Source organism: Typopeltis vanoorti, chromosome 8 (genome assembly GCF_054136105.1).
Source record: "Typopeltis vanoorti isolate ZY-2024b chromosome 8, IOZ_Tvanoo_1.0, whole genome shotgun sequence".
Taxonomy (NCBI): domain Eukaryota; kingdom Metazoa; phylum Arthropoda; class Arachnida; order Uropygi; family Thelyphonidae; genus Typopeltis; species Typopeltis vanoorti.
In genome coordinates, this window is record NC_143556.1 from 8,313,115 (window position 1) to 8,331,421 (window position 18,307).

The window sequence follows — 18,307 nt, forward strand, 5'->3', positions numbered from 1 at the left end:
ATGGAGTGTAGTTCTGAGAATGATATAATCATACGAGGATTATATCATTATATCAGTAGCTTTATGTAGACACTAGATAACCTCAAAAAAAATATTTTTTTTTGCTTCATCCATGCGCAAATCTCGAATTTGTATTATTATTATTACTTAACACCTTCAGGGAGTCCAAAGACTCATTGAGGGAGGGTACTTACTTTACAACTCTCCATCTCCACCACTCCATCAACCGCAACTTCCTTCATCATCTACACCAACGCCATCTACCGCCGACTACCACCACTAGTATTTTCACACACAATCACAAACATCCATGACCAGGGCGGGACGCGCAGCCTTTTGGCTGGAGAGCGGATACGCTAACCACTCAGCCAACCAGGCCGGCGTATACCTACTATAATTTCAAAGTACGAGGAAGGGGGTTAAATCAAAATCAGGGCATTTAACAAACAGACGGTTTGTTAAATTTATAACTCCCTTGGAATGTAGTGATGCTAAAAACTTAACTTCTTGAGACTTTTTTTTACTCTAGTAATTCAAATAATTCCAAATTGTTTTAAGCTTGAATTTAAAGCGGATCGTCTTGCTGAGGCTAAAGAAACTGTACAGATTAATGACATTGATCATGACGGTGATCATGCCTTAATGGCCGGGGAAGTATCCAATTATATGGATGCTTAAAGACACGTTACATGTTGAGCTACAAACGTGAAAATTAATGACAAACTCAGGAGAATGGTTCCACTGAATGGAGAAGATATTATCAGTGAATGAAAAGCTCTGAGAAGATGTTTAAATGATACACTATATGAATGTGTCTAAAAGCTAAAGAACAAAGGTTCGGAATGAAATGGTGTGCAGTTTGCACAGGCTAAAGGCAACCCAAAAAAATGCTATATTGCAAGAAAAAGAAAAAAAAAACGAAAGTGGAATAATTACTTCAGTAAATGCAGTGGTGCCCTGGATCAGAAGCAGGTGCAATAGTAATAATGAGTGCTCACTTCGCCAGGATCTCTCAACTTGATGTATTGCAAAGTGCTACCACTACATTGGACAAAGAGATAGAGGTGCACGAGATGGTGGTTCTAGAGCTGCATAACATGGGTAAGAATTCAACAGTAGGGACAGATGGGACATCAGTATGTATAATAAAGGAATGATCAACCAAACTGGCTAGGCCTTAATATGTTTATATAATTTGGGTCTTAGTTCAAGAAACATACCACAGGAAAGGACAGAATGTATAATAATTCCATTGCACAAAAGGTGGTCAAAAAAAAAAAAAAACGTCTAACTACGATCTATCAGAATTTCCAGAGTAGTGGTGAAGATTTTAGAACTAGCATACAGTAGGCAGACAAACAGCTAGTGACATCATGGGCTTATTAAAGGGAGGTCATATCAATTTTTCATATATTATAATAATGTTACAGCTGAATTGGATAAAGGGAAAAGATACATTATGATGCTGTTTGCCTTTGCTAAGACATTTGATAGGATACCACATGAAGGGCTGTTTCATAAATTGGAGAATATGGAACTGGGATATAAACTATTGGCGCGGATAAATAAGTGAATGGCTGATGGGCAGGAATCAGAAAGCAGTTTAATGTGTGCATGAATTATCATCATCATTATCAGCTATTTTCTGTCCACTGCAGGAAGAAAGCCTCCCCCAAAGTCCTCTGTTCATTCCTATCTTAGGCTTCTCTATACCACTGAGTTTCTACCATCTCTTTAATCTCATCCTCCTATCCTCCCTATAGCTCTTTTTCCATTTCTAGGATTCCATTCTGATATCAGCCTTATCTATTTTTTGAGTTTTACTTCTTGCAATAGGACCTTCCCATTGCCATTTGGATCTTTTAATGACTGTGTTGTAATATCGCTCACTATAGTCAACTCTGCCCCAAGTGTTGCGATGTCTATCTAGAATGGCAATATCGAGTATTGAAAAAAAAAAAAAAAAAAATCAGCTAACGCCTTTTATTCTCGTATAGAAATGATTCTCAACCTATGGGGGCGCCACCTTGGGGGGGGGCACGAAAAAAGTGGAAATAAAAGGAAAAAGTACTTTATTGAAACAAGAGCATTTAATGAAACTATTTAGTGACACAATATAAAAACAAATATATAAAATACACTCTGAAAATAAAATAAAATAATAAAATGCGTAAAATCCACCGTATTGAATAAACTAGTTACGCTTACAGGAACATATCGATATTGCAAAATATACCGAGCAACCAATTAAAACTAAACAATAGCAATGAATCTAAAAATTAATGGCTTCCTTGGGCCTGTTGCGGAGCAAAGCTTAAGGTTGGTCGATTGGTAGAGCTTCTGCTGCTAATGGCTCAAGGAAAAAAGTTTTATTATTATTATTATTATTATTATTATTATTATTAAGACCTCCAGGGAGTTCAAAGACTCATCGAGAGAGTGCACCTACTACAGAACTCTCTGCCTCCACCAACCGCAACTATCTTCATCATCTACACCAACGCCATCTACCGCCGACCACCACGACTAGTATTTTCACAGACAATCACAAACATCCATGCCCATGGCGGGATTCGAACCGCAGCCTTTTGACTGGAGTGCGGATACACTAAAAAGTTAAGCAAGTTTGAGCGCCGTTAGTAGTTGGAAGGTGTTCAATCGTTCGATGCTGTTGGCACACCCTCCCTCGAAGTCTTTGGTCTCCATGTCACATAATAATAATAATAATATGATGATGATGATGGATACATATGTCGGAAATTATTATTATTATTATTATTATTATTATTATTATTACGGGCAACTCCAGGGAGTCATTAGACTCATCGAGGGAGGCCCCAAATCATTTTCATCACAACTATTTGACATTCATACAGTATCTATCATACCTCGCCTTAAACTCATTCACTGTCACAGCATCCACCACAGACTCAGGGAGCGCATTCCACTCATTCACTACTCTAAAAGTAAAGAACCCAGCTCTAACACCTTTACTAACCACACTTTTGCCCAGTTTCCATGGATGCCCCCTAGTCCTCCCACAACCAGCCCTGTTCTCAAAAATATCTTCTGAATTAATTTTATAGAAACCCTTCAGTAATTTGAATGTCTCAATCATATCTCTCCTCCTCCGCCTATCAACCAATTTTTGCAACCCACAAATCCTCAACCTGTTCTCATACGGTTCATTCCACAGACCTGCTATCATCTTGGTCACTCGCCTCTGGATCCTCTCCACCTCCTCCCCATCAAGAAGAAACCTAGGTGACCAAATCTGAGCACAGTAGTCGAGATGAGGTTTGCGACTCTTAGTTCTCTTTCTATATTTATCTGAGATCTATATTTTGTTTTTAAGGCAGCCACTGTAGTAAAGCCGATTTCACAAAAATAAGAAGTTGGAAATGGCAAAAGTGCACGAAAAGCTCTTGATTTTAGTGCAGAAAATTCATCATCGACACCGGCTCAAATTTAAATAGTGATTTAGATGCAAATTCTTTTTTGATTTCACCGCTTGACGTGAAGTCTATAAATTGTTACAATTCTACAATTGAGAAAGTTTTAGGGGTAATTTGAAATGTGTTTCTAACCCACTCGTACATTGCCATTATGTTGTCGTCGGTTGTAAAATAGTTTCTAAAATTCTTCTTCAACATTGTTAAATGATTTTCAATAGTTGCAAATAAAATTTTGATGTGTTGCTCTTCTGTCTTGTAGGTTTTGATAAATTCATCCACATTTCAAACATTTCTAATTTTTGTCGGTTTACATTTTTGTTCCGTAACTCTAGCTTTTTATAAAAAGTATTAACTTTGTCACTAAGATATGAGTATTTTTTCCCCTTGGAGTTGCAGGTTTAATATATTTAGTTTCTCGAATATGTCCATCGAGTAGCTCAATTTCATCACAAATAAGTGGTCTCTAAATTTCTCTGCCTCTTCGCGATTTTCCTCTTCCAAGAAGATTGCTATTTCGTCTCTTAATTCGAAACACGTTATAAACATATTTCTTGTGGTAACCATCTTGTCTTGCAGAAAAATAGTAACGCTGAATGTTCTGCTCCAGCCACGTCTTTGCAAAGTTCAGAAAACAGTCTTGATTTTAAGAGTCTTCTCATTTTTATATAATTCACCACAGTTATAACTGCTGTTAACACAGTGTTTAGACCAGGACTCATTTGCTTTGCAGCAAGAGCTTCTCTATGAGTCATGCAATGTGACCATATACATTTTGGGGATTTTTCCGTCACAGAGGCTTGTAAACTTTAAACCTTCCAGACATAACTCGAGTACCATGAGTACAAATTCCAACGCAATTTTTCCACTGTATGTTTACCTTGTATAAAAAAGTGCCCAATATTTTGAACAATTCAGATACTGTGCTCTTCTTTCTATTAGTTTACAAAACAATAACTTTTCAACTGCTGATAATCCATCGCAAAATCGAACTGAGCAATTAAATGACTATTCTTGTTGGTATCTGTTGCCTCTTCAAGCTGAATTGAGAATAACTGGTCACAAAGCTTCGGACAAAAGTTGTTGCTGCATATCTTCACATATATCACCAATTCGCAGAGCAAGCAACAGTATCACTCGATAAAGGCATACACTGTAGTTGCTTAGTAAAACTTTCTCCAAGCATAGTTACCACAATATCAATCGCAGCTAGCAGAATTAGGTCTTCTTCGATGGTATGGGACTTTTTGCACCTAGCTATTTTATATATGCAACTTGGTAAGAAGCTAGTAAAGCTTCTTCATTTACAGACAGAGCTTTCTTAATGCTGGATTTTTGCTTTTCAAAACATTCAGTTTGGCAAAGACCTCTCAAGGTTTGTTAACATACTCCTTATGAATAGGCTGACCATACATACCGTTTTGAACGGGACAGTACCGTTTTATTCATATTTCCCAGACGTCCCATCATTTAAACAAAAATGTCAATTTTGTCCTGTTTTAATAAAAGATATAAATTTACATTCACATTGGTCAATCCTAAATTATTATTCATAACCTCTAATCGTATATCGATATCATGGATACCAGTAATTTGTATAACCATGGAATTGCATTGTTCGATACTAAATATCGATATCTGCAGTGATTTATTCAAGAAAACAAAAATACAAGTTGGCAACACTTGCGCGTCTCAGACACGGCGTCTGTTCTGCTGTAGCATTAGTTTTTGTTTTGCCTGTATGCTCTTTGTTATTCAATGCTCATGGTTTATATTTCATATTTTTTAAAGCTTTAAGTCTATCCTTGCAATGTCAAAGAGGCGAAACTGCAAATTTAATGACGATCTCTAGAAAGAGTTCAAATTTATTAAACTGGACAAGCTGTGTAGTGATGGAACAAAAGTGGTATGCCAATATTGTAATGTTCATTTTTCCGTTGTTCATGGAGGCAGAAGCAACATCAACCAACATCTACGTAGCCAGAAGCATAAGGATGTTGAAAAAACTCTGGCTTAGTTAAAAACATCAGCTCATTTATGGTGAGACGTGATGGTGATAGTGAAAGCGATAAAATTGCAGCAAGTGAAGGTCTTGCTGCTTATCATACTGTGCGTCACGGCCAAAGTTTTCGCACAAATGACTTCTTGTCGACATTGATGAATAAAATTTATGAACCGAAATTTTCTTCAGCACGTATCAAATCAGAAGCAACAATTATCAACGTTTTATCACCATACAAACTGGACAAAGTAATAGAGGATTTGAATAAAACAAAAAGCATTACAGTCAGTTTAGATTCGTCAAACAAAAAAAGACATCAAACTTTTTTCAATCGTTGTGAAGTACTTTTTGACAAATTGTGGTGTTCAAGACAAAATTACAGACTTTATTTCCTTACCTGGTGAAACATCTGACCTACAGTGTGCTATGTTGAAGGAAGTAAGTGACAAATTTGTCATACAAAACAAAATTGTTGTATTGTGTGCAGATAACATGAACACCAGTTTGGATAGTTGCAAGAGTTGGCAAAAACTTGAAGCTGAACTGAAGAGGCAGATTATCGGTATTGGTTGTGAGGCATACATACATTATAAATAATTGTCTTCAGTGTGCTATCGACTGTTTACCAATTGATATTGAATGTGTTGCAGTGAAAGTATACAAATACTTCAATATACAGTATATACACAGTTCGAGATGAAGAACTGAAAAGCTTTTGTGACTTTGCAGGAAACAATTATGCTAAATTGTTAGAGCATGGCAATACAATATTTTTGTCCTTGGATCCATCAATTGACAGAATTTTAAGCATGTTTAATGGGCTTCGTTCTTATTTTCTTTCTCAAGAAAAATGCCCTTTATGTTGCAAAAATTGTTTGAAGATCCCTGTTTGAAATTCTGGTTGTCATGTGCAAGAGATCAAGTGTCTAATTTCCAAACATACATTAGCTTAATCGAAAAAGATAATATTTCAGCGTTAGAAGTAGCCTTGAACAATGAAAATCTTGTAAATAATTTAGAGTCCAGAAAAAGTGAAGTGTTTGTAACTACTGATGTCAAAAAACAACTGAAAATATTAGTAGATTCGGGAGAAATTAATGAGACTGTTTTTCGAGGTAGTTGAGAATTTCCATGAAACCAACTTAGGATATGTCAACAAGTAGAGGTGCACTAAGTAGTTCAAGTGGGTGCTACTAAGGAATACACCTGAATGGAAAGTAATACAGAACAGCCTGAACAAGGAACTAAAGGATCAGTGGACCTTCATAAAATCTATAATTGTGAGTCAGTTGGTTTTATGGAATAAAGAAAACATTCCTGTTTCTGATAGATGGGTACAGATTTTTGCTAAAATGAGCAAAAAATGCCTAGACTTTCAAGACTTTCGCAATATTGTAGAGTTTATTCTTTGTCTTCCAGTAAGTACTGCACCTGTTGAGGTAATATTTTATGTTATGAACAGTATGTGGTCAAAGGGGAAATCTAGATTAAGTGATGAGACAATGAGGGCTATGTTAGTTGTAAGACAAAATTGTGTCATGGAGTGTGAGAATTTTTATGTGATAAGGTGTTGAAAGGCCGAAATTTGCTTTTTTACGTAATAAAACTTTTTTATCGTCTTACTTTTTCATGAATAGAGAATATGACATAACCCCAGTCCCGTTTTTGTCTCAAGGAAATATGGTTAGCCTACTTATGAAGTATTTCCAAATGTCTTCTAAGTTTATTCGATTTCATGCTATCAGCCGCCAACATTTTCGAACAAATAACATACAGAAGTCTTTTATCATCATTTACTTCAATCTTTGTAAAACCGACATCTAAATATTCTGCTGCATACTTTCTCGATTTTAATTTCAGAGTGATATTCTATGAACTTGAATTTGTTGACGTCGATGCTACAGAGCTGTCAAGATGCCTGCTTACATCCAATTAAAAATGTATCAATTTTTCTACACTTGAAAAGATTGCTTTTATACCGTGTATCACAGTCATTGAAAATAAAAGTAAAATAACCCCGACCATCGACTTCTCACGGTTGGTAACTCGCAGTGTAACTGCCTGCCATTTCAAGTCTTATTTATGCTGTGTTCCTGTTAATATTTATGCCAGTATACTTGAGAAGGATTGTGGGAGAGAAGCTTGGTAAATAACAGGCTGGATTCAGGCCAAATAGAGGCTTTCAGGATCAGATTTTCACCTATTGACAAATTAAGAAATCATGGGAATATAAACAAGATATGTATTCAAGTTTTGCAGGTCTGGAAAAGGCATATGACAAGATGCGATGAGAAAAGCTATTCAAAACACTACATTTGTATGGTGTCAATGGGGCTATGAAGCAATACTCAGGGCCGCCCCTAGGAATTTTGGCGCCCCGTGCAGTAGCATATTTAGCTGCCCCTTCTCCTTTATTTTTCGTATAGTTATTGCCAACTTTGTAGCTCCAAAAAAACTTTTCGCCCCGTACAAATGCACATCTTACACCGTCGGTAGACCTGGCCCTGGCAATACTTAGTCTTTATTCGAGTTGTAAGTTAGCAGTTAGAATTGAAAGAAGTACTGGAAGATAGTTTAATGTTAAATGTGGTGTCAGACAAGGAACTGATATCAAAATTGGAAATGCTAATCTCAGCTCTTTACTTTATGCAGATGATGTTATACTTCTAAATAAATCCAGTGCAAGTCTGCAAGATTTCCTGACTAAATTGAATAACTGTTGTAATCGGCGGCGGCTCATGCATAGGCACTGCAGAACTGCAGTACCCCCAAGTTTTCTCGATATATAAATATATTTATTAATTTATTTATATTTGCTTGTAATATTTAATTTTATCATCAATAATCCTATACAGTTCTCTTATTTTGTAAAAAAAAAATAATAAAAATCTATCTTGTAGTACTTAGGAGGGCGAAGGACGCTAACGGCACTGTGTTTTCCACAGTGTCATATTGCTACGCGCGCAAGCATATGCACGCCATAGTAAGATGCGAGCTATTTGCATTGTCCGTCGCTCGGTTCCACTGTTGTTTACAGTGGTGCACCCAGAGGGGGGGGAGACCAGGGGCACGGGAACCCCCCACAAAGAAAAGGAAAAAACAGTAGAAAAATTTCCAAAAATTTTTTCCTAATTAAAATTCATTTTTTTTATTTATGTTGTGTGCTACTTATGAATTAGCGATCACTGCAGATGCTCAGTTATAGGTCATATGCGATGTGTAGTGTGTATTCGCAAAACGTCTACTCAACTCGCCCCCCCCCCTCCAAGATTAAATCCTGAGTGCGCCACTGGTTGTTTATATGCAGTTTGCGCCAGTAGTAGAGTGTTCGTAGTCCTTATCGTGTTTACTTCGTCCCTTTAAATATTTGGACATTACAATTAAAGACATAGCATTTGTTATAGTAATTTTGAATTATACTAAACTGTATAATTTTATCGATAATAAACAATATTTTTTCATGAAACAAAACAAGAAAAATATTTTTTATTTTTAAGTAATTTTGAATTATACTAAACTGTATAATTTTATCGATAATAAACAATATTTTTTCATGAAACAAAACAAGAAAAATATATTTTATTTTTAAGTAATTTTGAATTATACCAAACTGTATAATTTTATCGATAATAAACAATATTTTTTCATGTTTAATTTTTTTTTTTTAACCATAATTTTGATGTTTTATCCAACCGCGTATCCACTGTACTTAGTTTGTATGTATATTTCGAAAGTTGCAGCACCCACACGATTTCAATCCACGAGCCTCTACTGGTTGTAATAGATATGGTACGAAGGTCAGCAATAACAATGACAATCAAAATAGACAGAAGCATTGAAAATATCAACTGCATTGTGAATGGAGAACCTATAGAACAAGTAAAGAATTTCGGCTATTTAGGCACAATTTTTAGTGAAAATGGTAAATTAAATATGGAAATAGACAGCAGAATCAACAAAGCTGGTATGGTAGGAAGTCAACTGAATAAATTTATAAAGAATAAGAGAAAAAGTCAAAATACTAAATTAGCTGTATATATACAAGACAGTGTTGAAACCAATTTTAATCTATGGATCTGAGAGCTGGGTTAGAAATAAAACACTTGACCAAAGACTAGAGACCACATGTATATGAGTTTTGAGAAAGATTAGGGGTGTTAACAGATGGCATCAATGCCAATATTAAAAATGAGGATATTAGGAATGTGTTAGCAGAGCTAATCTCAGGTGGTATGGTCACTTAAACAGAATGGGAGAGGAAGGATTAGCAAATCAAGTGTTTCTCTGCCAGGTTGGCAGGAAAAGACCCAGAGGAAGACCATGATATGGTGGAAAGTGCCTTAAAGAGAGAAATATAAGATCTGATGATGTTGGAGTCTTCACAGATAACAGATTGATTTGGAGTAAAATTGTAGATAGGAAGTTAGTGGTGATGTAAGTTTTTCATGTAGTACTATCATATCCTGTACACCCCTTGAGGGTACATGTCAAGAATTTGGTGATGATGATGATCTCTCTCTCCTGACTATCTGTCTATCCTATCCTATATCCTATCTCTTCTGATTAAATGTAAAGAATCTCTCTAGAAAGATGTCTATTCTCATCTCAGCCCCAGTTTGCATGTTATCTTGAAACAGCCTCTAAAACCTTCACATTACCACCACTATATCTGATACCCAACCTATAGTTTGATATCACTTACTTGGATTTTCCTATATGTATTAACACTATTTTCCCCCTGTTTCCATTCTTTTCAGAATGTTCTGGTTGCCAGCTTGTTGAAAAAAGAACTAGGTCAAGGATACTCTCAGCTACTATTCATATGCCCTTAATATATATAGGGTTATCCCATTGAGTTCCACAGCCATTTTAATGCCATTCTTACTTATCATTTCAACAATTCACTTAAATTAACTGGAGAGAGAGAAGATGTAAAATAATTCATATTAATCGAAATAATAGATTTTAATAAAAGTTTAAATTGTATACATTATCAATGAATATCTGTGCATATACAGTATATAATTTTTTTATTTTCTTTTGCAGTATTTGATGCTATGGGAAAATTGCCATCTGGGTTATTGGAAGGATATGTTTTTTGGACAGGTAGTTACGATGAGTGCCTTAAAATTCATGTTTCTGGTAATTCATCCAGTCATATTAATCCCATTGATGGACAGTACTGTACAGTTCCCTTGCAAATTAATATCACAACTTTTATAGTATGTATATTAGTTATTATAGCTTATCATAACATAAGTTACTATAGTTTAACCTTCAGTTTTAAAGTTCTGTCATTTTTAAAGCATTTATGAAATATGCTATTTACTGCAGTATCATTAGTGTGTCTAAGAATTGACATGTTTAAAAAAATTCACATATATGAGGTACAAAAGGAAAGGCATCAAGAAAGGTTTTGTGTATAATGTAGTACAAGATGTAGTACAAGGTTAATAAATTCAGCAATTCCCACTTCCAATTTGCAGATGTCACGTGATAGATCCAAATTATTATTATTGTTTTTTTTTTTTAAATGGGAAGAGATGGCTGATCAGAAAATATTAGAGGAGAAAACTGAGACGTATCAAAATAAAGGTGGTAATAGGCAAATGTGTTATTATTATTATTATTGTTGTTACACCCTCTATGGAGTCAGTAGACTCATTGTGGGAGGTTCATTCAACTGACAAACTAATTATCATACTGAATCTTACAATCCTTAACACTCCTTGCATATGGAATGCATTACCAGAATTGTTAATGCAAGGAGTGATAAGGATTGTAAGATGTAAGAATATCTTGTTAGATGAATGAACCTCCAACAATGAGTCTGTATATATCACTCACAATTCTCCATGTAAAAAAATTTGCTCTTCACAACATTCTTATATAACTTCCAGAGATAGGTTATGGTTCTTCTCCTCTCTCCTTCTACTCTTTTTATAATCACATCTGGATTAATCCAATAAAATTCTCTCCCTAACTTAAATGTCTCAATCATATCACCTCTTTTCCTCTTATCCACCAAACTTTGCAATCCACATTTCTTCAACCTCTCTCCATAGTCATCATTCCAAAGTCCTGATATTTTCGTAGTCACTCGTCTCTGGACCCTCTCCAATGTCTCCACATTACATTGAAAACCAGGTGACCTGTTATAGTACTTCTCAACATAGCAGCACTACGATGTGCAGTCATTGCAACACTTGCAATATGCCCTCTAAACTTCAATCTACTGTCAACCAAATTTCGAATCTCATCCACTTCTTGCAGTACGGTACCATCAATATAGTACACAGTCTTATATTTCTGAACTCCAAAATGTAACATCTTGCACTTATTAATATTAAAACTACACTAGCACTCCTTTGCCCAACTCAAAAGTCTATTCAAATCTTCCTGAAGGGAAATGACATCAGCAGTGCTACTTATAATTCTTCCTAACTTTGCACCATCAACAAACAACTGAAGATTCCTAGTCAGTCCATATGATATATCGTTTACAAACAAGTTTAACAACAGGGGCCCAAGAACAGAATCCCAGGGTGTATGCCTCTAGTTACCCTCCTATTTAAGACACTGTTCCATCATACACAACTTGCTATATCATTCAGAGAGCCAATCTTCGATCCATCTAACTAATACAACAACTTATGATGTGGTAATCTATCAAACGCTTTTGCAAAGTCCAAGTGTGAGAAGTGTTGTATAGAGATAACGAGTGTGTAAGATAAGAGAAAATCACTGTATGTGATTTTCTCTTATCTTACACACTCGTTACCTTATCATACAATGCAAGTAAATTGCTAAAACAACACCTACCCTTTATAAATCCATGCTGACCATCATAAAGAATGCTATGTCCATCAACCCAATTCTATTCCTAACCAATCCCTCCAACACCTTGACTACAACTGCAGTTATACAGACTGGTCTATAATTGGAAATTTCTGTCCTAGAACCATTTTTATGTAGTGGTACTATTTTGCTTTCTTTCCACTCCTTAGAAACCCTACCCACTGCATGACTTTCATTAAATAACCAGGTCAAGGGCAAACAAAGTTTGCATCTGAAAATATCTTCAGGACCGAATATAGTGTTGTACTATCTTACCTGGGTAAGTAGTACAACACCAGGCAACTCGTAGCAAAGGTGGAGCTACCAACACTCCTATCCCAGTATCTCCCATAATGCAAAACATCTCCTTGCAGATATGTATATACTGTTATGCATTAAGGGATTGGCCACGATCCCTAGACCTCTCCATAGTGGCCAAAAGACTGTCCAAATCAGCGTTGTTCCTCTCAGTGACAGGCTCACGCCTTCACCGAGAAGAACTTCTCAGCGTTGGCTCTACCCAGTGGCAGGCTCACCCCACCACCAGCCAGAGCCATAATCTCAGTGGTGGCCCTACTCAGAGACAGGCAAAAACCTATCCCCAAGCAGAGCCTCTCAAAGACAGATCCCACCAGTTCCGACCCCTATTGAGGTCTCTTCAGTGGGAGCCAGGCCCAGAGTTGGAGATACCAGGCAGAAGCAGTAGCAAGGTCATCTTTACCTGTAGGAGTTGCCAAAAGGTTTGCTACCTTTTTTTATTAAATTACTCTGGATTTAGAGAAAGATATTGAAAGTTTATTTTTCACTAGGTTAGACTATAATAAATTTAGTTTAATCCTTTATCCCAGTGAGAGCAAATAAAGTGTGCGCCTGAAAATATCTTCAGGACTGAATATAGTGTTGTGCTATCTTACCTGGGTAAGTAGTACAACACCAGGCAACTCTTAGCAAAGGTGGAGCAAGATACCAACACTCCTATTCCAGTATCTCCCATAATGCAAAACACATCTCCTTGCGGATATATATACTGTTATGCATTAAGGGATTGGCCACTACCCAGACTAGTTTCGACCTTTATTGAGGTCTCTTCAGAGGGAGCCAGGCCCAGAGTTGGAGATACCAGGCAGAAGCAAGGTCATCTTTACCTATAGGAGTTGCCAAAAGGTTTGCCACCTTTTTTTTTTTTTTTATTAAATTACTCTGGATTTAGAGAAAGATGTTGAAAGTTTATTTTTCACTAGGTTAGACTCTGGGCCTGGCTCCCACTGAAGAGACCTCAATAAAGGTCGAAACTAGTCTGGGTAGTGGCCAATCCCTTAATGCATAACAGTATACATATCCGCAAGGAGATGTGTTTTGCATTATGGGAGATACTGGGATAGGAGTGTTGGTAGCTTGCTCCACCTTTGCTATGAGTTGCCTGGTGTTGTACTACTTACCCAAGTAAGATAGTACAACACTATATTCAGTCCTGAAGATATTTTCAGGTGCAAACTTTGTTTGCTCTCACTGGGATAAACGATTAAACTAAATTTATTATAATCTAACCTAGTGAAAAATAAACTTTCAACCAGGTCAAGGGCATAGCTAACTGGCCTTGCGACATTCGTTAAGAATACGTAGTGATGTGTCATCCATTTTATATTTTACATTTATTTACAATTACCTTTTACCAATTACATTTTATAACTTTTTATGTTTAACTAATGGTTCACTTCAGATTTGAAAAAAAATCTTAATATAGAAATTATGTCCATAGCACTCCCATGCAGGTATATTTCTTTTGTATGTATATAACACCTGGAAATCTATTTTCAAATAATTATGTTAAGAAAATTGGAAGAAGGAAGTTAAGTGATTGAAAAGACACTAAAAGTTTAGTTTCTTTTCATTCATTTTTTTTTATTATTAGCATTGTTATTAATATCAGATATCCAAGGAGTCAAAAGACTCATTGTGTGAGGTTCAAATGCATGCAAAAAGATGATTGAACCATACATACCTTGAACCTGTTTACCTTTTCTACACTTACCACACCCTCAGGCAATGCATTCCACTCACCTTCTTCTCACCCCCTTGCTCACACACCCTTCTTTTACAGATTCCAAGGACATCTACTTGTTCGCTCATTTCCCTGTAACCTATGAAAATCTCCTCCATATTAATATGGTAACAACCCTTCACCAATATATCTCTCAGTCATATCAAGACTCTTTCTTTCATTCTCAAGGCTCTACAAATTTTAATACCTCAATCTGTCTTCATATTCCCCATGCCATAGACTTGACTCAGACTTGTCAATGTCCTTTGGACCTTTGTGGTTGTCTTGCATTTGTAACAAACTTTGTGTTGTGTGCTCTGAAGATGCTGGATATAATACCAGCGAAATATTAGCTTTTAAATTAATAAATAGTTATTTTCTTAACCATCTGTGTTCTTGTCATACCGTGAAACCTATTACAACACGTCCTTTGAACCCTCTCTAAGATATCCTATTGAAATGAAATCTGTCTACAGTAGTTCATATGTGGTCTGATCAAGGCCTTAATACTACAAAGGAGCCATAACCTCTTTGCTTCCACACATCAAGGTCCTCCTCCTCATCATCTATAATTAGTTGTGCTATTACTAGATTTTTAATAATGACATGCACTGTAGACATAGTATGATATTTTAAATAACAGCTTCACAGCTGCAACCTACCAAGACACATGGAAGTATGCACATCCTGTATGTCTTATTTTCTTGCATTCATAATTTGAATATTGTAGCCAGTTCTTCTGCTGAATTATGCTCATGACATATTGAGCAAAATATATGTGTAATAAATTCTAGTTTTCGTTTACATGTGTAAAGCTGTTATTTAAAATATTATACTACTATTGTGATGTTCTCACAATTTTAGCAGAGTGATTCCTAAACTTCAAGTCTGTATCGATCATTCCCATATCTCTCATCTCTTCCATCCTCCCCTTCAAATTTTGCTATTAATTGCCCACCAAATTTTAAATACTTTGCAAGATTAAACTGATATGAGTGCACTTGTCTGTCCACACAGTCTATTGAGATCCTCCAGTAAGGCCACAGCATCATCTCTGCTTCTCATAGTTCTTCCCAACTTTGCAGCATCTGCAAACAGCTGCATATCTTCAGTTAAGTCCCTCCCAATATTATTAACATATAGGTTAAACAATACTGACCCCAAAAGACCCTTGTGACACTTGGCTGGTGACCTTATTTTTTTGGAATACCCCCCCCCCATACAAAACCTGCTGATACCTATCTGCCAGTCAGCCAACTCACTAGCTCGTATCCAATCACATCTGTTTCAGTTTAGTTAGCACCTAGCTGTTAAGCAATCTATCAAATTGTACCCTTTTCACCCTATCTTCTCATGATGTTGCATTCAGAAGGATGAAATAAACTGCTCATTGAATAGCTAAATTATATCCTCTGTATTAATTACCAATCTAATACTACTGTCATCCATTATATTATTTGATCTTCTGCTTGCCACATATCAAAAGAACTCACTTAGATTTTTCAAGGTTTGATTGACCAATTTCTGCTCATACTTCCCTTTTGCTGTCTTCACTAACCAAGTCACCTTCCTGGGCACTCTACATATAACTAATTAATACTCACATTCATCTTGTGTGACCCCACATAGTTCCTTTTTCCAGATTTTATACTTAATCCCTTCATACTCCTATCTTATTTAGCCTTTTGACCTTTGGAATACACTCAAACATTGCTGCTCTTAAATACCTCTTGAACAGTCCCCAAGCAGCCTGTCTGCTTTCCATGCTAGAGCTTCATTTTTTCTCACAAGTTTTTCATAATCACTGACGTTGTAATTCCACTCATATCTCTTTCTCATATAATTAGCTACAATCCAGATGATCACCTCGTGGTCACTGCACCAAACTGGAGAAAGATTAGACACTCCTTTCACAGTCATTTCCTCTGATGATATGATCAGATCTAAAATTCTCAACCTTCTTATGCCCTCTGTTATATATTGCCTAAGATTGTTGCCCCTTAAAAACTCAAGAAATTCATTTTCTTTATTCCCTCTTCATTCCAATCAATATTGCAATAATTAAAATCACCCATGATGATCACTCTTCTCTTGCTCACTAAGCCAATTTGCTTATACATTTCTTCTCCACTCTCCACATTCATTGGTGTATAGCAACACCCAACTAAATATTTCATCTTATCAACCTCTGCCTCACACTGTACTGCTTCAAATTCTTTATGGACTTACATTATATATCTATTCAGAGGAGTTTTAAAAAATAATAAAAGTTTTAAAAAATAATAATAATAATTATTATTTTTTTTTAAAAACTTTTATGCTATCTGAAATAATACTAGCTGAGAACTTGTGTTTGCCTAATGGTAATTATTTCCTTGATATTTTAGTAAATAGATGTATTAGCCACAGATTGCCTTCTCTGAAATCTTTGTTTAAAAAAAAAATACTGGTTGCATTAAGCAGAGCTAGTTCATGTGATTAGAAACACTTCATTATATGTCAAGAAGAACTGACCATATCTTTGGACATTAGTTTGACCACCATGTGTTTGCAATCCCATACTTTCATAAATATTTTTAATTTCTCCATATATTTAGGTGAAATATATATATAATTTTCATTATCTTATGTGAATTAGTAATTCAGCAAATAGAGAGAGTCTGAGAGATAGAGAGAGAGAGAGGGGTGGGTTGGTATGAAGCCAAATTGCACTTTTCTAGACATTATCAACAATTTTTAGAGAGGTTGAAAATTAACGTCATGAGAAAAAAAAAGGGTGCTGTATTTTTGTCAGCAGGCTAGGGATATATGTAAATCTGAGGAGAGAAAGATTTGGTCTTAACTGTTGAGTTGAGCATTATCTAAGGTAAGGGGGAGAACTAAATCCTTTTTAGCAAGTAAAAAAAAAAGACAAAATACACAAAATTGTGTTTTGGAAGCATTGAAAATGACTAGGTTGTTATCTACTCACTGATGAATGGTATGAAGATCAGTATTTAGGGCACCTGATTGTAGGACATATTGAAGCTTGAGATGTTTGAATATTTCAAGGTTTGTAATATGAGTATGAGGAATGAAGAGTGCTATTATCAGCAAAACTATGGATAGGGATTGATGTGAAAGAAGGTTGTGTATATGCATGTGAGAAAGAGGCAGATGAAAAATCAGAGCACTAAGGAATATCAAATTAGGAGGAAAATGTGAAGAGAGAATCCTTCCACCATTATATATGGTGAATAACTTGAGAGAAGACTGGAAATCCAGTTATAAAGAATGAAAATCAGAGCATAAAGTGATAATTTACTGAGAAGCACTCAATGCAATCCCTGTCAGATCCTGTCAGTTAACTTGAAGATGTCATGTGCAACAGCACAGGTACTCCAAACTTTTCCTTGTCATATACAAAGGATGATGACAGTTAAGGAGGTGTGCTGTGGATCTTGACTGACAAAATCTGTATTGATAGTCACTAATCAATTGGCAGTTTCCAGGTGTTGAAGAAGTTTGCTGTTCATGACTTTCTCCACTTTTATAAACAGTACTGAGGTAATAACAGCAAACTTCTATTATTACCTTTTTTTAGGTTAGGAATGGAATACCAAATTGAGTTGATGGACATAGGGCTCTTCATGACACTCAGAATGGGTTTGTGAAGGGTCTAACTTTTGCAAACTATGATTTTATGATAAGGTGACAAATGTGTTGGATACGTACACTCATTTACAGTGATATTTTTTGCAAAGCCATCTGGTAGATTGTCACATGACAAGCTGGTCTAAAGATAGAGATTGATAATAGATTGGTTAGATGTATGGATCTACTATTTGAGATCCAAGGACTACAGTTGATTCTTGTATAATTTAGAGGACACATTTCAAATCTTGCAAAGACTGAACATCACACTGCTTCTATGATAAGGAACATTTGGACAAGGGATAAAGTGGTTAATGTGCCACTCAATGAAGCACACATAGA

The 18,307-nt window shown here is 35.8% G+C and overlaps 1 protein-coding gene across 1 annotated transcript in view; it reads left to right on the forward strand.

The window, feature by feature from the left end:
- LOC150103712 (nose resistant to fluoxetine protein 6-like) overlaps nt 1–18,307 on the forward strand; it is a 308,906-nt gene that overhangs the window by 9,683 nt on the left and 280,916 nt on the right. The window contains exon 2 of the mRNA XM_090396914.1: nt 10,501–10,676. Coding sequence (XP_090253040.1) covers nt 10,501–10,676 — 176 coding nt within the window. The remainder of the gene's footprint in view (nt 1–10,500; nt 10,677–18,307) is intronic.